The 22,332-nt window shown below is 31.8% G+C and overlaps 2 protein-coding genes across 4 annotated transcripts in view; one reads left to right on the forward strand and one right to left on the reverse strand.

The window, feature by feature from the left end:
- The window catches only part of LOC144836813 (uncharacterized), a 228,227-nt gene that overhangs the window by 72,587 nt on the left and 133,308 nt on the right, over positions 1–22,332 (reverse strand). The gene's annotated exons all lie outside the window — the stretch shown is intronic.
- The window catches only part of LOC144836802 (Kv channel-interacting protein 4-like), a 141,753-nt gene that overhangs the window by 23,054 nt on the left and 96,367 nt on the right, over positions 1–22,332 (forward strand). The window contains exon 1 of one of the 3 annotated variants that reach the window (XM_078691665.1): positions 19,171–19,323. The exons of the other annotated variants lie outside the window; for them this stretch is intronic. Coding sequence (XP_078547791.1) covers positions 19,251–19,323 — 73 coding nt within the window. The 5' untranslated portion in view covers positions 19,171–19,250. Of the gene's footprint in view, positions 1–19,170; positions 19,324–22,332 lie in introns of those variants that run through there. 3 annotated transcript variants of the gene reach the window in all.

The following is a 22,332-nucleotide window of genomic DNA, read 5'->3' on the forward strand; positions in this document are numbered from 1 at the left end:
GATCAGATTATGAATATATAATTAATATTTTTAACATAATATAAAATTAATTATATTGATTCCCAGTCGATTTAATTGGCATCTTCATATCACAGTGTTGTTTAATACATTGCCATTAATATAATTAAAATGAACCCTGGGAGGACTCTGGGCTCCCATGGTCATCTCAGTGGTCATCTTAATGGTCAATGTAGAAAAGATGATTAAATCAATGACAAGTATTAACTAAAATAATATGAATTTTAATTTGATTTAGCACTAATAGATATTATTTTTTTATATATATTTATTTTAAAAACTGTATTATTCAATTTACACTGCTAAAAACACAACCATTGTTAACTTTCTAAGAATCAAAATAAAATCGTGTATAGCATACAACACAGATTTTTATGAACATAACACAAAGGCATATTACTACAAATAGATATTGAGACATATACCATTGTTCATTTTCAAGACTTTTTTTTACAATTCAACCAATGAGCAGTGTTTATGGTTTTTTTTCCATATGAATATTTATAGACAACATTTTGCTATGAAGAAATCCATTACGCAAGACAGCAGGAGAGAATATCTGTCCAGCATGATAGTATTGAATAGCGAGGCATCATTTGTACTTCTCTGTTTGTACAGGCATTTTCCTTTCTTATCTCCCACAGTGTGCAATATTACGTCATTGATTAGTTAATACACAAGTCTGGCTTGTTAAGTTGCAACATTTAATTAAATCAAATTCCCAAATGTTTTTCATCCAAAAGTTGTCCACAGTAATACGGACAATCAATGAATATTAATTAAACATCGAAAAAATATAAATAATAGTATACAGTAGAGGAAAACACAAATTAGATGTCCAAGCAAGTTGAAGGCCGTAGTCAAATGGTGTTTGAAGGTTCGAACAAAACTCTTTTGCTGAAGAGACTAGAGACCAGTAAGACCAGAAGTAGTGGTAAATACTGTAGGCCTAATTCTAGGGATGATTTGCCAACTGATAAAAAATTGCTACAGGATTGTGTGTTATCCCACTATAAAACATGACAAAATACATTGTCTTTTTTGAATACGGTATTTTGTGAATAATGTAGTGTATCATATGCTTTATTTGATCGCATTCCATATTGCTACTGTTGATATGTATCTGATTTTTGGCAGCCATGTTTAGTAGGGCTCGTTTTTACGTTTTGATTCCATAGGATTGCCTACAGCTATTACTGTATATCTATGTAAATATCGGTATTTTTACAGCTGTACTGAGTAGGAACTATGCAGGATATTATTCCAGGGAGTAATTAACGAAAGACGCAGGCCTTAGGGCCAAAAACAAGCTCTAAATGCTCTGATGATGTATTTTAAGTATTGTATGGCTGCAATAATTATATAAATTAAAAAATAATAATTTTGTAATAAATGTAGTAATAAAAGTGCAAATGTTCCAACTATCGTGCATGCATGGCTGCTCTATGTATTGCCGAGTTGAGAGTATTTGTATTTTTTTCGAACCAAACATAAGAAACACTTGAAATATTTTGTATAGGTTTTGTTAAGTGCTTATTGAGCAGCAGCCACTACCATTCTGATGCCTGGTGTTTCACATCATGCGTGAAGCTTTTGATTGGCAATTTGTCAGCTTCTACTAATTTCTTGTAACATTACACCGCTGTTAGATTAGGTCACGTGATAAGATTGTGGCAACTGCCATTGCTGTATGCTTAAGACTATTCAAACTATCTAAAATAAATATTGGAGATTTCCACGAGATATAGTCTGTCAGATTTTGTAATTGATGGCCATTTTGTATTCAACATTTGTCCGACGATTTGTATGCTCTTATAAAATTTCATATTTAATTTCACGTACCTTTTGTACTACCAGCAGAAAATGGCCGGTGAAAACATACGTTTTTAGCCAGGTTACTGAACTTCTTAGGAATTCATTTAACGTCAAGTCAACTTGAGATGTATATTTCCTTTTTATATTTTATTCAGTAATCAGTTATTTCTGGATCCGATTTAAAATTTATCTCCTAAATCCATTGTATGAAAAGTGTAAAATTTGTTTTGGTGAAATTGAAATTTGAAGATGACTCATTTTATTCTATATTAAATTACCAATAGTAAACAAATATTATTAATACATTTAGTAGAGAATGTTAATATTTTAACCTTTGACACACGCCATTTAGCTGCCAAATTGTTTAATTGCAATTTGATTAAATACTATCAAGTTTTGATATTGCGGTGTCCTAAGTAAGGTATCAACAGAAGGTATCTATAAACAACTATCATTAATTATGTTATGATGGGAAAATCTCAATTACATATTTCATATACGATTTCAAGTATCATATTTCTGGCAAAGTAATATTGATTTAATTTGATTTTATACATTTTCTGTTGAAACACTGTGGCATATCAGTGTTATTATAGACAGTGTTGACAAGACTTTTGCAAAACTCCTCATTTGAAGAATGTTAAAGATGTATTGTCCCTTGAAACACAAAATATTCTAAATTTAAATTGGCCATATCAAAGTAATATTAAAGTTATTCACTTTAAGTCGAAAATTCGAGCCAAAAACAACAAGTTTACGTAATTAACAGGTAAATTAATTTGAAAATTGTCGCGAGCGAAAGTAAACAAAGATTTCAAACCATGAGTATGCATTATGCATGGTGCTAATTAGGATTGTTTACAACTCGTCATGGTTGAGAAGGTGTTTTCACACAGATCGCGAGGAAGTTTTATGATTATGCATACAGAGTAGCCAAAACAAGCGTGTTGCATTATGAGATATGTTTTGATCGAAAACTTTGACTAGAAGTTAAAGTTATTTTTTAACAAAAAAACGTCTGTATTTCAGTTAAATGATTTTTTTTCCGACTAATTTTTGGTGAAAGTTAATACTGTAACTATTATGATACTTCAAAATGATCCACTTTTTGTCGAAATCTTTTTATTTTTTGGGAATTAATCAAAGGGACAATACATCTTTAATTACGTGTCTATAACTGAAAATCTATTAAACTTTTATAATAATTACTTTTTGTATAAATATTGTGGAACAGCTGCTCCATCGATACAACAGAAGTACTAGTTGCAAAAATAAATTCTAATTTGGCTGTTGGTGTCAAATCCTAGCCTATTTCACATTCATCTCTATCACATTACTCGGTTTTTAAACTATTCTTGCCGATTTTCTTTTTCCGTTTGATCACAGATTAGAATGCAACTCGCATGGAAACCTGGTGGTATATTATTAGTAGTAATACTCCCAGATGCAACATTCATTAGTCAATGTATTTATACGCTAAGCTATCCAATATTTGTAATAGACCCACTGGGAGAAATTCTGCCATTCGTTATAACAAGTCAATAACATTAAAGATTGAGTGTTTAATGTAATAGCTTGGCATACATTATTCTGAACTGAGTGACTAAGGACATTTTTATCAAATAGTTTGAAAGATATATCATAGAAGCTGTATTTTTCATTTTTAACGCATTAATATTTCACTATCAAATTCAATAACAAAATATGGTAATTGAAACATATGAAAAAAAGCTTAATTGACTTATTCAATATATCCAACGTATAAAATAGAATGTAAAACAAGCATCAGCATAACCTATCTAAAGCTCTGTCTACACTATCAAACTTTATGTGACACAAAAATGTGATGTGCCCATATATGGATGATGTCATATCACTACAATATTTTGTAATATAATTACCATATTTGGGAACATCACACTTTTTTGGTCAAACTAATTTGTTAGACAGAGCTTTAGTCGATATTTAATATTAGGCCGTACAGTACAGTATTAAGAAACAATAAGGAAAAATAAATAATAAAATAAATAGATTATGTATAATGTACTGTACCGCCGATCTCAATCAATAATTATGTTCGTGTGGGTTTTAGCAGTCCGATCATGGCAACAGCATTAAGATTTTATTTGCTAATTTTTAATCTTTTTTTTTCTGTCGTTTTAATAATTCACTCACTCTATTCCCTACAGAGAGTGAAATAAATTATTAAAATGATGCATATGTACACAATAATTTTCTTACTGATTATGTTTTCTCACTATGGGTTTTTTTTGTAGCAAGTATATAGATTTAAATAACAATATATTTCTCAATTCATGTCTTCTTCTCATTAAGACCAGTTTTATTTTACATTATTCTTTCACATAGCTATATTAAATCAACTCTCTTGAAACTACACTAGAAAATCAAAACTGAAATTGTTTGTAAGGTATTTTGAAAGCCAGTTTTCCCGAACTACTAGACATTTTGGACCAGCCCAAGAGTGTCATATGTACCCCTCATTAGGCTGTGGTCAGCATTTAAAGAGGACAGGCTTTTCATGCACTCCTTCTATGGTCGCCTTTCTAAGAGACAGAGAATAGGTTCCTTGTTTGGCTGTGGTTCGCTTTCAAAGGGAAAAAAATACAACTTTTCTGGCTACAGTATACTGTATGTCACCTACATATATACCACCCTTGATCTATAATCACCAGCAAAAGAGGACAACGATAATATAGTGGATTGTCAAGATTGATATTAAAGTTGAATGCATTCATATGTATTAGAAATACAGTTACATTACATGTGTGAATAAATTGATTGAACAATTTTCCAGGTCTAAATTATTTATCGGTTTATAGGTATCTATTACATATCATCTTGTAGAGCTACAAGTTCATCAGCATATAGACAATTCCATTGCTAGACAGCTGTTAATTGAAAAGTACTTTTACAAACCATGGGATTGACTAATTTGAGGAATAAAAGTATTGCCATATTTCTAATATCTAGAGTGGGGCGGGAATTTAAAAAAAGAGGGAGGTCAGTGTATGTTATAGTAAGATGAGGAGTCCTAGGATCCCACCTAGATGGTATGCCTTTTTGGATAAAAGAGGCATTTTTTTAAATAATAATTATTTTCACTAAATTAAGGTTATGCTCTATAAAAATTTCTCTGAAATTCAAAAAGATGATCATTGTTTTTGATTAAGGGCCCATACCCACAGAATCACTATAAATGTTGTAAGCATCCAAAGCTCTCTTTAAGCTATCAAACTGGTTTGACAAAAAATAGTGTGATGTGCCCAAATATGGTAGTGATATTTTCAAATGTGGTAGTGCTATGACATCATCATGTCCATATATGGGCACATCACATTTTTTTGTCACATAAAGTTTGATAGAGCTTAAGTTTGTACAAGAATACACAAACTTACATAACTTTTTCCATGAATATTGTCTGCCATTCATACAGTCTCAACACTCGAATAGCTTTAAAGTAAGTCTAATTTAAGATTGATGAATAGCGGTAGAATCAATTTCCCTCATCGGTAATAAATGCACTGTTAATAGATTACCTTAAATGAAGAAGTAAAGTCATTAAATAAAATAGATAGGCACTTTGATGTCAGTCACATTTTTTATATATCCTACTATAAACAATGCTTGCAAGTCAAATTTGTCATGACCGAAACAGATAAACCAGAATTAAATTTCATTTTAATGAATTTAAATTTCTGCCAGAATCAAAACCAAATAATATGATGGTACTTCAGACATTTATACTCTTCTGTATCTCAGAAATAAATGATATTTATGTTTTTGGGGATGTTCCCACTTGAGGACATAGTTCATGGACTATACCATTTGTGGAGAGGGGACCATTTTTACCTTTCAAGTTGTATCTTGACGAGAATAAACTATTGTTGGTTTATCCAGGTAAGTAGCACTCGTAGATTATCAGCACTACTGTGAATGTAAGTTAATTATCCACTGTGCCACCTACAGATTGTTTTGAAAAGTTCAGTGGTACGAATTTCTCTTGATAAAATGTGGGCAGTATGTAAATGTAATTAACACATTCACAATATCTTTCTGGGTTGTGATAAACTATATGGATTAAATGCTTTGGATTGTTATCTTAGGTCACTGGTACGATGGGGGTGAAGAGGTGACATGTTCTTTTGTAGTATATTGAACTAAAAGATGTATTGTCCCCCAAAAACATGAAAAATGAAGATTAATTAAATCAGACTTTGAAAAAATAATGTTTTCACTTACAAAATTGTTAAATGCAACCAAAAATCCATTGGCTGGCAGCCAATTTGACCATTTTTTTGCTTTAAATTACAATTTTATCAGGTAAATAAATTTTGTTTAAATTTTTGGTCATTTTTTGGTCAAAGTGGATAACTATTATGTGACATTAAAATGGCATATTCAACAAAAAAAATTAAAATAATAATTTTTTAGGGGGACAATACATTATGGATTGCTCATATAATGATGGGGCAAAAAAGAAAAGTCAATGTGTACTGTTACTAGTGATCGTGATGTAATGTAAATTACTATGGTGGACTGACAGAAGTGACATGATTTCGTCTGCGTTATAAAAGGGAAATCCCGGGCTGAGCTGTTTTAGCTAATTTATTATGACCTAGATGTCCATATTCACAAAATTGTGATACCTAAGCTCCAACCATGATGGGTCGAGGTGCGCTCTTATATTTGCTACATTATGTTGGGTGGCTTGCCTGTGTCTTGGTCCTACAAAGTTTATTTTACGCCATGAAATAATGATAATTTCTAGCAACGTTGAGTTTTACAGTTTGGCAAAACGTGGTAAAAAGCAGCACAAATTTTAGATGAAATGTCTCATAAGCTACTGCTTGTAATACATTTATCATCTATTTTAATACATTAAAAATTCTAATTTTCTTGTTTAGTAGATGGAAAGCTCATTATTTATACGTGTTGATATATTTGTATTGTCAAGTTCAAACCAATAAGTGTATCCATCCATCAATCATGTCATTCTCTCCTTTCTTTTGCTATGATTACCATTGCACTGTTTATTGTACTATGAAGGTATCTTAACAGTTAAATACATATATATATATATACTGTATATGACCGAGCTCGAGTATAATCCCAGCCCTTTATAATCTCTCAAAAATATCTATAATTCTATTTTAGTATGTCCCCAGCTCTACCTGCCTAGATCTGCCCTGCCCCAGCGCTACCTGCCTAGATCTGCTCTGTCCCAGCGCTACCTGCCTGGATCTGCCCTGCCCCAGCACTATCTTCTCCACCGCTACCTGTCCCACCGCTACCTGCCTAGATCTACCCTACCCCAGCGTTACCTGCTCTGTCCCAGCGCTACCTGCCTGGATCTGCCCTGCCCCAGCGCTATCTTCTCCACCGCTACCTGTCCCACCGCTACCTGCCTAGATCTACCCTGCCCCAGCGTTACCTGCTCTGTCCCAGCGCTACCTGCCTAGATCTACCCTGCCCCAGCGTTACCTGCTCTGTCCCAGCGCTACCTGCCTAGATCTACCCTGCCCCAGCGTTACCTGCTCTGTCCCAGCGCTACCTGCCTGGATAGCCCCAGCGCTATCTTCTCCACCGCTACCTGTCCCACCGCTACCTGCCTAGATCTACCCTACCCCAGCGTTACCTGCTCTGTCCCAGCGCTACCTGCCTGGATCTGCCCTGCCCCAGCGCTATCTTCTCCACCGCTACCTGTCCCACCGCTACCTGCCTAGATCTACCCTGCCCCAGCGTTACCTGCTCTGTCCCAGCGCTACCTGCCTAGATCTACCCTGCCCCAGCGTTACCTGCTCTGTCCCAGCGCTACCTGCCTAGATCTACCCTGCCCCAGCGTTACCTGCTCTGTCCCAGCGCTACCTGCCTGGATAGCCCCAGCGCTATCTTCTCCACCGCTACCTGTCCCACCGCTACCTGCCTAGATCTACCCTGCCCCGATCTACCCTGCCCCAGCGCTACCTGCCTAGATCTACCCTGCCCCGATCTACCCTGCCCCAGCGCTACCTGCCTAGATCTGCTCTGTCCCAGCGCTACCTGCCTGGATCTGCCCTGCCCCAGCGCTATCTTCTCCACCGCTACCTGTCCCAGTGCTATCTGCCTACATCTAATTAATATCCATATAAATGGACACAAGACTTTTGTCAATTCTGTTGTTTTTGTAATCTGAGTATAATTAAATATGATGGACTCATTTTAGTAGGGAATGAATGCCAATACAATTTTTTTTTTAAATTCAATCCAGTACTGAATTGCTTAAAATCAAAGCTTTTTTCTGTCTCTGCACTTTACTTTAACTTGCTAAACAACCTTCTCTTGATTCTTGTAAATTAAATCTTCGAGTCAAATTATTGCATGTGGTTTTTAGTCCACATTTATATTGATCAAACACAACAATTCTCTTAGTTTTAAGCTTGCACAGAATTAATATTACATTATCGTAAATTGCAGGCCATTGATGGCAGACGATCAATAACTCATCATTCAGAACCTATGGTAACGTGTACATGGTTGCCAGGTTCATCAACAGATTGTATACAAATATTAGTAATATGTATGTTTATGGTAAGATCAAAGTCAAAATATGGTATCCGCAAATTCACAATACATTTTATTTAAAACATTTTATTGATTCTAATGACAATATCTCATCAAGACTAGATTTCCTAAAGACGTTAGGTACAGTAGTATAATACATTGAATTAACTATATGTGCATAAATAAACAAAACCTCAATATATGTGCATATTATATGATGAAATCAAACATCTCTTTTGGAATATTTTCAATGTTAAGGGTATCAGTGGACGGGAAAAGAAGAGAGGAAGGCGCAAATGAATGGTCGTGTTAAGTTTGTCAAATATAATTAATTGCATTGCCTGACATTTTTCAAAATTTTGAGGTTTGCTGATTTTCCATAGTAGACAGTAATATGTCAACAGTATTATAATTTATAACAATTTATCATAAATGAATTATGATAATATATAATAAATTAGAAATAAAATAAAATTCTATGGAAATAATAGGCCTATATTTGTGAGCATTGATTGCAGATTAAAATCATAGAGTATGTTAGTTGCAACTGGTTCATTATGCTTAGCATCATTACATTAATTGAACATGTTGAATTCCGACATTGATACATCAACAAATGATAGCCTTAGGTAAAGGCATGTGCAACCTAGTTCAGTTGTAATAATGACACTGAAAATGATGACGAGCTACGGCTATAGTGTATAATTGCACAACGGAGTGGTGAAGGATGGTTGACCCTTTGTGTTGGGTCATTTGAGCACTAGTAGATTCAATTAAGACCTGTAATAGTACTTGAAATAATATTATCATTTAATATTCATTGAATGGAAATAGCCACTGAAAACTGAATGGATTTTCAATTTCAATGTGGCTGGAGCTAAATTAGGCAATAGGCTAAACCGGTAAATGATTGAGGAAGATCAAGGGATACCTAGACCTTAAAAATTGTGTTATATCCTTATATTTGGTACCCTATGTCTATGAACCTACCAATTTGAACACAGATGATGCCTTTAGAGATTGCATATCAAAAAGAGTAGTGATGGGGCATAAAAGAAGTTGCTCTATAGATTATAAATCATTACGAAAATTAGTTTTCCTTAATTTCAACTACTTGAAGGTTATATATTCTGTATAGTAGGATAATAGCAATCTTTGTTTTTCATAACATGCCTCTTTAAAATGCAGCTGTCAAGTCAAAAAGTCTTTCTGTGTACGCTCAGAATGATTATCATGTGCTGAATGACTTTTAGAGATGTACGGTTGTGTGGTGCATCATGAAATGGTCGCTATACACTAAGAGAAGAAACCTAATTAGTATATAAAAATATCTCTTTACAGAAAATACAATATTCTTTAAAAGTTTTCTACTGTTTGCCTATACACTACCGGTATTCTCCCGTAGATCAATTACACGAAAATTGCTCAAAGGAATTGAAGTTATTGTGACGTCTAGAAAAAAAAACTGATTGATTTACTTTAAATAATTAATTTTATAGACGAATAAACTAATGTCAAGGATAAAAAAAAAGAAATATGATTGATAATTTAGTTGATTGATGTGAAATTGCTTTATGAATTGTATGATTGATAGATTTAATTGATTAATGCTAGATATGGCAGCTGTGTCACGTACTCTTCAGTAACCTGTTTACATTGTAGAGTAGGTTAGAAAAATGAATTAAATTAAAGCTTCCTACTGTATCTATATTTAGCGTATAAAGCTCTGTCTACACTATCAAACTGTATGTGATGTGCCCATGTATGGACATGCTGATGTCATATCACTACTATATATAGGCATATCACTACCATATTTGGGCACATCACACTTTTTGTCAAACTAGTTTGATAGTGTAATAAAGCTTCCTACTGTATCTATATTTAGCGTATTAAGCTCTGTCTACACTATCAAACTGTATGTGCCAACAAATGTGATGTGCTCATGTATGGACATGCTGATGTCATATCACTACTATATATAGGCATATCACTACCTTATTTGGGCACATCACACTAGTTTGATAGTGTAGACAGAGCTTCGTTTGAAGAAGTGCTCATATAAAATTATTTCACTTGTTACTACCAAACCACAGTTGAGCTATTTAAATCAGCATCTCCATGGTTCATTGTATGTTAACAACGTCACATAGCTTAAATTATGCATACACTATTATAAAAAGCGTTTAGGGGCCGGAGTCGCAAAACCATCAACGTCGACATGACTACCAGATTTAATGCTGTCCTTCTCCCTCTCTGTTCTTCTTGTGGTATAAGAACAAATCTTGAATAACAATTCAAACTGCAGGTCCATGTACACATGTGGAACGATACAGGTTTCCCCACATCTACATTTACTAACTTCCAATTTAGTGTAATTACACATAGGAACTGTCTATTGGTAGTAGATCTGCAAGATAATCTTTTTTAAATCTTGTTTAATTTTCTGTTGCTGTAATATTAGTTTTAATAGTAATAATATCCACCCACTTTAAACAGTGTGTATTTTACAGTCATTTTTGTATATTAGTTTGCATCAACATAATTTGTGTGAAACTGTTTGGTTGTTTGTATGATATAAAATCAACCAATCAAATGATGAGGATAAATGTTTGCGTTTTGCGTTAAAATAAGATATTGCACACTTTTTTGTTCGTTTATTTGTTTATTAAATAAAAAAACGCTAAATAAAACATCAAAAAGACCGCTTGAGATATTCGTCTTTTACAGAAAAAAACTTTAATATAATAATTATTTTTGTAAGAATATTGTATACATTTCATAATAGCCATAATAGATTAAAAATGTATAACTTTAAATTGGCGAACTCTAATGAATATTTAATTTCTGTTCAATAAAAAAACAAAATACATATTTTATGTGTCATCCGAAGCTGACAGTATTATATGTGTTAAAATTGTTCTTGTGATGCTTGAATGCTTTGTGTTGTCAACCTACGAATAGATCGTAATAATCTATTGCGTCGATAGGTCATGCTATATACATTTGAATCTGACTTTTTGCAGACGTAGATGTGTATTCTGACAGCCTATAATTATAATGGCTTTTCTATATTTTCACACTATCTACATAATCATCAGTTTGTTCTGTGAGTTGATGTGGACTGATAGATACATATGCTATGTGGCTCATTGGTGAAATACTACTCTTTTGATAAGATTGTCATTGTATCATTTTAATCAGACAATAATCCAGAAAAAATAGCATACAGATTCAAAAGCAAAGATATGCACCCTCAATTATTACTCTCTCTAGATCAATTACTATTACTACCAATTTATGTTTAAATGTACTGTACACTGCTTTTGAACACTTCGACCTATAGAGGGCACTATACATACCTACTACAGTAAACGTCTTTTTCAATTATTAGATTACTAAATAGGTTTTCACCATTTTCCATCCATCAGAATAATTAAATAAAGGATATCTATATCATAAATACTGATAGCGAAAGCTATTTTTTGGCTCCTTTTCACATATTGTACTGTTTGTATGTATGATGTGAATAAAGTTGAAAGTAAAGTAATAAATATTAACTTCAATGTAACCCTCTAAATAATTTCTCTCTCTTTCTCCGAAAATAAAAAAAGGTGTAAATGTGGCCTTTATAATCTTTTCCCCTTTGAACAAAAACAAAAAAAGTCTATAAGACTGTATTTGATTTTGTGTTGAGGAAATTCAAAGCAGAGAAATACCAAATATACCGTCAACTGCTTGACATCACTGACAGTAGTCCACTTGTCAAATTTACATGCCTCATATTATAACGTCTTGATAGTTTATGACGCCCACATGCATATTCATGAATATAATTTTGATAGACTGGATAATCTAGTATAACCCATCATGCTTAATATTTAATTCTGACATTTTATTTCTTACTAAGTCTATTTTTTATTGACTGAAACCATTTCAGAGAAATATTTATATAGATGACATTTTATACCAATATTCATTTTTGTTGTTGCTACTTCCATATCTATAGGCCAAAAATTTTTATTAAGCAAGTGGTACATATTTTATGAAAAATTGAAAGGGCAATATGGTCTTACACAGCATTGAAATTGAATGTTATTGTGAATATATAATTTATATATTTAAAACAAAATTGAAAGTTGAATGTTAAAGTCAGTGTTGAGATTTTGTGAATATTTATATTACAAAATAGTCAATAGGCTGCATCTGTTTTATTTTCAAATGCAAATACAAATAATCTTATTGGTCTATAAAATTGCAGGCCGTCACAATAAGCATACTGTTAAAACATTTGCTATATCTAAAGGCTATCAATACTGTCTTGTTGTATCATTTCACATTCTTATCAAGCTCCATCTACACTATGAAACAAGTTTGACAAAAACGTGTGATATGCCCAAATATGGTAGTGATATTCCCAAATATGGTAGTGCTATGACATCATCCTGTCCATATATGGACACATCACATTTTTTGTCACATAAAGTTTGATAGTTTAGACAGAGCTTAAGAAACGTCCTGTTTGTATTATTTGTGTCAGTCCATCAGTCAGTCCGTCAGTCCCATCTTTTTTAGTCTTCTTTAACCTACACACATTGGATGTGTCTTAAATTAGTAATTATATATTATAATACATTTTCATGTAAGTATGTTTATATTAGGGCCTACTACTTTCTATAAAGTTGTTTATGACGGTAAATCTATATTATATTTTAGTAACAAATATAGGTTAGGATATGTACCTAGATTCAGAATTTAATTATAAAAGAAATTTCCCTGGAATACCAATTCTAATTCTTGGAGATAAACATTAGAGATTAAAAATTAATCAATCTCTTGTAAATATTGTTGTAAGAAATTATGTCTTACAATGAGTGATTATATGATGTATATATTGTGGTAGTGAACATGAAGATATCGCACATAATCTGGGATTTGATGCGGAATATAATCATCGTCTCTAGCCATTACTAATTGACAGAGATTATGATTATGTTAGGCAACATGGCGTGAATTGTAATAAAACTAAACCTTCAGGAATTGATTTTCTGCACAAAAAAAGTGAAATTTTGAAAATAAAAAATAGCTGAATTGTTAGAAGATTATTTGTTGGTTGAAGTTTAAGATCCTAGGTTTCAAACATTCTGAGATGTAAAGGAAATTTGTGCACATAACATTTTTGTCACATAAAGTTTGATAGTGTAGATAAAGCTTTAGAAATAACATGATTACAATAGTTACAAGCACAAAATACTATACAATATTTAAAATATGTTAAAAACAGTGAAATGTTAAACCAGGACAAGATAAAATTGCACTGGATTGATTCAAGGTTGATTTATTGTAAGGACATCAATTGTGTGTGAGATTGCTGACAGGCCTGTATGTAACAAGTAGTAACATTGCGGCTTGGTGGTCACCATGCTTGCTACCAGTGCTAAGTTTCCCATCTTGTAATTGTCATGTATTTTCTGTTTGGTGCGAAAATAAAATTTAAAAAATCTCCTTAATAGCAATAGCTGGTGATATTTTGTATATAAAGCAAACATTGAGAGGAATTTATAATGACATGGTTTAAATTATAAATATTATTCAACTTCATTATATAGTTTGAATATATGAAATGTACAAATTGTACATACATAGCATATATAAATAAACCAGAATTATGTGTGATTTATTTAAAAAGAAAAACAAAATTTTGTCGACACACACAGACAAATTTATCATTATTTATCCTAAACTATGGAAGACAAAGCACATACAAATGTCATGAGTCAATGTAATGTCTGATATAAACATCATTTAATATTGCCTTGTATCAAAACTATATAGCTGTTTTGGAGTCAGTAATGTCTGCGAATGCAAAACATTTAGTTATTGATTGTACAGTGAAATGTTACAGATCAAACGGAAATATTCAACTTACTGGATGCACTGGGAATATTAAGATTTAACGTGACGTCATTTCTTTAAATATATTATGTTGTTGTCTATGTTTGAAATATCATTTTGTCATATTCGAGTAATGAGTTTTACGTAAATAAAACATTTGTTATTGGTGTATGTAAGAAGGCCTTTACAAAACATGTTTAAGCTCTGTCTATACTATCAAACTAGTTTGACAAAAAAAGTGTGATGTGCCCAAATATGGTAGTGATATGCCCAAATAAGGTAGTGATATGACATCATCATGTCCATATATGGGCACATCATTTTTTTGTCACATAAAGTTTGATAGTGTAGACAAGGCTTTAAGTCTAGTGTTGTCAAAAATAGATATCAAGAAAGTTCTTTTCTTTTATCCATCACTAAAGGAGCACACCCCCTAGTGCTTCCCATGGAGCTGCTCCTACTAACTTTCATGATCCTACTAGCATGCACTAACTCTTGTGAACCAACTCTTGTACACAACTCTTACACAACCCTTTTAATCAGTCAGTCAAAGTCATAATGTTTATTAATATGATTTTTACAATCTTCACATTTTAGACTTGGTTAAACAATCTTGACATTTCATAAATAATAAATAAATAAATTTAAATGATTAATTTTCTATGCTATCTTGGTTCATTGGCTTTGAATAATTGTGAACTCACACTTCATTATTTTGAGATTTATTATGAATGTGTTATTATAAACTTGTATTTGATTATGCAATAATGCACATTTTAGTATTTTATCATCCCACGCCTTAATTTTAATAGCTGAAGTTAGATACTAGATTTACAAAAATCCATTTTTAATACAATGTTTTTTAAAAAAAATGTAACATTATCTGACTTAAAATTTATGTTAGTATGCCCTCTATAAACAAAAAAAAGTTGCCTGCATAAATTAAATAAATTGAGGGCGCTATTGTGGTTATTTCTTTTATGCAATATTGTTTAAAAAAGTTTATAATTTAAAAATGTATATGAATGTAAATGTGGTTTCTTTTTAACATCAAAATAATCTTAGCCTATGTATATACTGTTTAAAAGAGATGTATTTTTTTTTAGCAATATACCTTATAAATAAGAGAAATATATAAATGTGCATATATATATAATATTATATTTATAACTGTCAGAGAACTATAATAAAAGTGGGACGAACCCACACAAGACAAAAAAAAATATTGTTTATAACCAATAATGGTTTTCTGGTTCTTCTTTGTTTTTAACGTTTTCTGTCTTCCGACATTACACTTTCCACAGTTGGTTTCCATTTTTGTCTGTTTATGGCAGGATGGTTTGTTATTGTGTTAGTGTCTACTTGTCCTTGTAAGTCTTTCTTTATTTGGTTCATCCAGTTATTTCTTGGTCTTCCTACGGGTCTTTTTACTTTCCTGTTAGTTTCCTTCATTGTTTGTTTCCTTCATTGTTTGTTTCCTTCATTGTTTGTTTTCTTCATTGTTTGTTTCCTTCATTGTTAGTTTCCTTCATTGTTTGTTTGATTGGGGTATCATAAATGTTTCTAAATGCTCTAGAGACCAAATATATATTATGTTGGTTGTAATTCAATTCAATTCAATTCTGGTTTGTATTATTATTATTAATTCACATGTCACCATTGTTGGTTTGTGTAATTCATTTTGTGGATACCAAACACTAAAGTAAAGTGGGTAGATTAGTTATTTTAAGTGGTAAAGTGTGTGTTCGGTGAAAATTTTCTTAATTTGGACTACTAGATTGTCATTAACTCTTATGTTATGAGTATGTAGTTTATGTAATGATTTTATTTTAATTGTCATTCCCGATAATTTGTTATGATTGAAATACATTGTAAATAAATCTATACTACTGTAAGGATTATGATTTGATTTATTTACTATATTTATTTATTTAATCATTCTAGTTCTTTGATTTACATTCTTATTATTGTAATTACATTTACATTGTTTATGAATTTAACCTACAAATAATAAATTAGATCACTCTGTGATGAAGCAGCTATCATAGACACTGCCCTCAATACTATATTCAAATCATGCATTCGTTTTGTAGGATAATATGTTTGAAAAAAATGATGGTAGGCAACTGGATGTACGTTGGTTGAACTTTTCATTCCCAATAATTCATGAACCTAATTAAAATATATGTATTATTTAATACATTTTAATACATATAAACAAAAAAAATTATAAAACATTTTACCAAATATACTATTACGTCATGAACACTAGAACCATAATTTTCAATATGTATTATGTGTATAAATATATGTAGGTATATAGTATAATGTATTATACAAATGTGAAAAAAAATTGTTATTCTTTAATACGAACTTTAAATCAATTAATACATTAAATACATTTATAATTTATATATACAGTAATACATGTTGATAGTTGTGATAGTTTTTTTGTCATTGTATATTTTTCATAATGGCCTCATCGGAGAATACATTTTGTTTGTGAACGATCCTCCAATACAAAATAAAATGTTTATACTGTATTATATTACTTTTGAATATAAAAGGTAATACTATTTTTAATATTGGTAAACACCGCTTATTTTCACAGTAACCTAATATCCATGTGTCTATATTAACCACAGTACAAAAGCCTTTGTACTCATACATTTTTCACTTGCTTGAAAAGCAATTTTAACCAAATTCAACATGCATTCGGCAAATATGTAAAGATGGCAGAGAGGTCAAAGGGCGGTATATCATCATCATAGTCATTCAAGGAAAATGAGCATATATGCCCTGTTTGAATTAAAACAGAATACATTGGAAAAATAGCGCCTGTATTTCAATAACGTGAACCTTGTGCCTGTCGAATCCACACAATCAGGCCTCATAAAATGTTCTGGACCTCTTTACTAAGACCCTTATTAACCGGTTACAGGCTAGCATTTTATCTACTGATATGATAATTTTGGAATCGAACACCGGGTCATACGCAGTTGACACAATTCACAGAATTATCTATTCCTAATAATATCGAACCCAGGGCTGCAGACCTATAAACTCAAGTCTATACCATTTAACCATTCAGCTGGCTTGCTGAAAATGTTCCCATGCTTACATAGTGCCCTCTATAATATCTTAATTTATCATTATGGATTTTATCAACTGCGCATGATGACTGGATTTTACAGGCAAAGCTCCCTGGTGTGTTTCTCGACAATTTGTCTGTTGTAGCTGATACCTCAGATGTTTTTGAAAATCATCTTATCATTTTCACCATGCTGGCACACCTGACTACTGTTGCTGCTCGTTACTGATTCAGTGTGATCTGATTATATTGCGAACTGTTAATGATCTCATCGCTAGAAAACGTTCATCAAGGGAGTTCGATACGATGAGGCTTAAAGTAGTAGTTGAACAAGTAATCTAAAGATCTTTCAATTAAAAAGTGTTGTTGCAATTTGACAATGATAAATATGACCTGAGAGATGGCTTGAAATGTTGCAGCAATGGGAGTTTTTTCCATCACAAATAAATTGATCTTGTATGAATTTAAATAAGAATTGTATCAAAATACTTTATCAGGAGTCCATTAAAAATAAGGTATCTATTAAGGGGACATCTTGGACAGCGAGAAAGTATCCTCTTACAGGGTACACACTTACATGATAGGAGTGTCCCCTCAATAGAGGTTAAAAGTAGTATGTCGGCCTCTTTCATTTCACATTTTGTGTCCCCGGATTAATAAGGGTGTTCTCTTAATAGGGATGTCCCAAAGGTCGTGTCCCTGGAATAATTGTCCTCTGAATAGGGATGTCCCAAATGGGTTCTACTATAATAGCTTTTTATAGTTGATTTAAAGTTAGTATAGACTGAAATTGACAAATGTAGGTTGAGCTTTAAACATTATTTTCAAAGGTTGTTAAAATATAAATGCATGATTTGTACTGAATACATTGCTCTAGATATCTAGATACAATTAATGTGCTGTTTTAATAAAACATTTATGGATGTATGTAAAATTGACATTGAAATCATCAATCCAACAATCAACAGCTTTTGATAGTGCCAAGTGAATAAATTGTTTCACATCTAGAGTTGTTATATTTTTGTGAAGGGCTATTCTAATAAACATGAGAATGATTTAAGTTTTTAAAAGGTCATCATTTCCATAAAAAAAAAACGACCTCGAAAATACAAACAAATTGAATGATTAGTTTAAATGTACCACCATTTTTTTATACTGCTTCTAAATTGAGAGAGAGGATGTGAAACTATGTGTTTTTTTTTTAATTTGGCCTAATAGTATTTAATGTTTCTTAATTAATAAGTTGTTCATACATATTCAGCAGGGTGCAATATGTTTTTATTTTTTGTACTGTTTATTATTCAAGGTATTTAGCTGAAAACTAGCTTGAACAGCAGCCAATTAAAATGATTTGATTGTGTCCAAAATACCAGTACAATATCTGTTAACATACTGTGAATTCATATTATTAGAATTATAGGCACTGTTGCAGCTTGTGACGATAAAATAGAAAATCACTCAAAATGGTTCAACCCAATTCTATCGTATCACGTCATATATTTTATGAGGATTATGTATTGTATGTTAAAATTACATTAAAGATTTGTTATCGCGCACAACTTGAAATGACAATCCCAATCCTTTAGCAAGCTGCATAATAAGTTAGAAAAGATAATTAGATAGATCACACCCCTGTATACTGAATGGTTCAGTCTAAATCTGTAGTTGAAGTGTATGTCTGCATATATGAGGTTTTTGTGAACTGTCATACAAGTTAATAACAATCATGAGAAGTTATAGTGCCGTGTAAGAAACGATCGTATCACAACCCTATAGGAATCTATTAAATACTATTTATCTATCAATCTGGATAATTACGAGACGATTTCATTGCACGCTTTCTAAGCTGAATTGAGTGAGGATTGACAATATGAGCTTCCGTTTTCACAGACGGATGAGCCGTCGATTGAGCCGGCTATTTGAGAGAATACATCCACCACCAGGTAAAGTTACCATGGTAACCATTCCTTTAGGATTTCAGTTTTTACATAAGGATTTTAAATTTTATATCTATGTTTAGGCTTAGTTATAGTATGTATTGCTCATAGCATATATTTATTTAATTTATTTTGTTCTTCATTTTGTCTATTATTGCTATCTATTTTTTTAAATTGTTTAAAAACAATTCATGGTGTTTTACATTTATTAGTAGGCTCTGGTAGATTGTAATTGGTTGATCTTGATTCATTGGCTTTGAAAAATGTAGTGAACGATTTATTTCATTGCGTTCTAGTCTGTTGAACGTGTACGGGGGTACAGATTGGGAGTTAATATAATCCTCTTATCATTGTTTAGATCACACATATGTTCACCTTACGTTATAATCCTGGTAAAAGCATTCTACGAAATTTACAACTAAAAAAAATGAATTTCCAAAAGTACACTTGAAATTAGGAAAATGATATACTAAGCTTTGATATATTCATATTGATAAATGGATGGATTCAGTATATCTATATAGGTATATATAGCATACCTTTAGTACTTTTTAACTAAATAATACGATAAAAGGTAATTACCTCGCTTATTTGGCTTTCAATAACCCAGATTCTGTATCATAAAATAGTTGATGCCGTGAATAATAGACTCTATACCTTTTTATACGTAGGGAATTCCATTGAAATTGCTCTTTACATAATTATACAATAGTTGGATTAAATATCATTGTGATGAAACTACAGTATCAGTTCCAAGGGCAAAAATATTCATTCATTTTGAGGCATTCACAGTGATTGCTTTGCTTACATTTGTTTTTGTAGGCTAGACAGTTGCCAATAGCAATGATATAAAGTGCATTATACTTGGCATGTTGATACATGTCTTAATAAAAGTCAACAGAATCTATTACATAAATTTCTGATTGAAATTTAACTTTATTTGAAAACTTTATATAACATAAATAATGATTTTTCATTTGTATTATAGTCCTGCATATTCTTAATAAAAGTCTACAGATTTATTACATAAATTTCTGAAATTTAACTTTATTTGAAAATGTTATGTAACAAATAATGATTTTTCATTCGTAATGTAGTCCTGATTAGGAATATAACCAAACTCTAAAGCTATAAGATACAATAGCTAAAAAGTAAATTGAGAAAAGTTGCCTTGCCGTATTTATCCTAAGAAATTGGTTTACAATCAATTAATTCCTTCTGGATGATGGTGATGCTTCAGTATCGGAATGTTCTCTCAGAGGACAAGGATGATGATCCCTACTATATTTGAATACCAGTTCTTTATAATTAATTATGTGCAATGTATGGACACAGGAAAATATCCACAAACCGTTTCAGATTTTCACCAATGTACATAGCATGCAATTTATTTAACAAAAACTTTTCAAGATAGTCACTTCACTCATTTGTATTTATTTTTATTGTTATCACATCATATTATTTATTCTACTCAGGTACAAAACATATCTCGAAATTGTTAGCAATTTTGACAATAAAGTTATCTTGTATCTTGTATCTTTATGTCCTATCCAAAGGATGAGGAAATGAGAGCACGAATGCTATTTTTATACTTCCATGATGTGAGTAAAGTGTTTTGTTAGGATACACGCAGTATGGTACAGGCAGGTCTCGAACCCATGTCTCTTACCAAGTCCAACATCCCTTAACATTAGACCATATACCGCTCTCTCAACAGACAAATAAAGACAACACAGTACATTATTCCTTTTTGTACAAACTCATTTTTGCATACCGTATTATTTAACTAGCTGGTTTGACTTCTTCAAAGTAACACATCAATGAGTGAGTACAGTATCTTGTTAGGATACACGCAATATGGTACAGGCAGGTCTCGAACTAAGTCCAACATCCCTTACCATTACACCATATACCGCTCTCTCAACAGACAAATAAAGACAGTACATTTGTACAAACTCATTTTTGCATACCGTATTATTTAACTAGGTAATGGTTTGACTTCTTCAAAGTAGTACATCAATGAGTGAGTAAAGTATCTTGTTAGGATACACGCAGTATGGTACAGGCAGGTCTCGAACCCATGCTTCTCACCAAGTCCAGCATCATTACACCATATACCGCTCTCTCAATAAAGACAATACATTTGTACAAACTCATTTTTGCATACCGTATTATTTAAATAGGTAATGGTTTGACTTCTTCAAAGTAATACATCATTGACTGACATGGGAACGTTCAGGAAATGAAACACCTCATACTCATTAATTCTCTGCTATTAATCCATAGCATCGGCAAATAATATGTGCCACTGTTTAATAGTATGATTTCTCCAACAAGTAATAAGGCAGAACAATTGCTTGTGGTGCATTTTAATAATAGATATTATATTATTTATTCTATTTATAACATTCATCTTATGTATATACACATATAATTGGATTGGATAAACCAAAAAAGGCCATTCTGTTCAAAATGAGAGGTTGGTGGTATATAGCTGTTCTATCCTGTGGGTGCAGACTTTAACAATCTGTAAATGTAGCATCGGCAAATAATATGTGTAGTATGATTTCTCCAACAAGTAATAAGGCAGAACAATTGCTTGTGGTGCATTTTTATATTATATTATCTATTCTATTTATAGCATTCATCTTTTGTATATATACATGAATATTTTTTAGGCTAATTTGTGCTTCCTTACCCGGATAAATAAAAAAAAGGCCATTCTGTTCAAAATCAGATGTTGGTGGTATATAGCTGTTCTAACAGTTTATAAAATATGAACTCCAATTCAGTTGGGCTATTCTAATTTGATTTACAAAGAATAAATTGATCTTTATCATTCATATAGAGAAACTCTATGAATTTACAATTAATATATGTATAAGTTAGCTAATTGAGCCATTAGGGATATTATAATACTGCTAGGAGACTGTTGCATATTAGCTCTGTAATTTACTTTATGATTTTTATTTAGCTTTTTGCTTATATTTGTATCTCAAACATGAGATCCAGCCA

The sequence above is a fragment of the Antedon bifida genome, chromosome 3, assembly GCF_963402885.1.
Source record: "Antedon bifida chromosome 3, ecAntBifi1.1, whole genome shotgun sequence".
In the NCBI taxonomy this organism is placed as follows: domain Eukaryota; kingdom Metazoa; phylum Echinodermata; class Crinoidea; order Comatulida; family Antedonidae; genus Antedon; species Antedon bifida.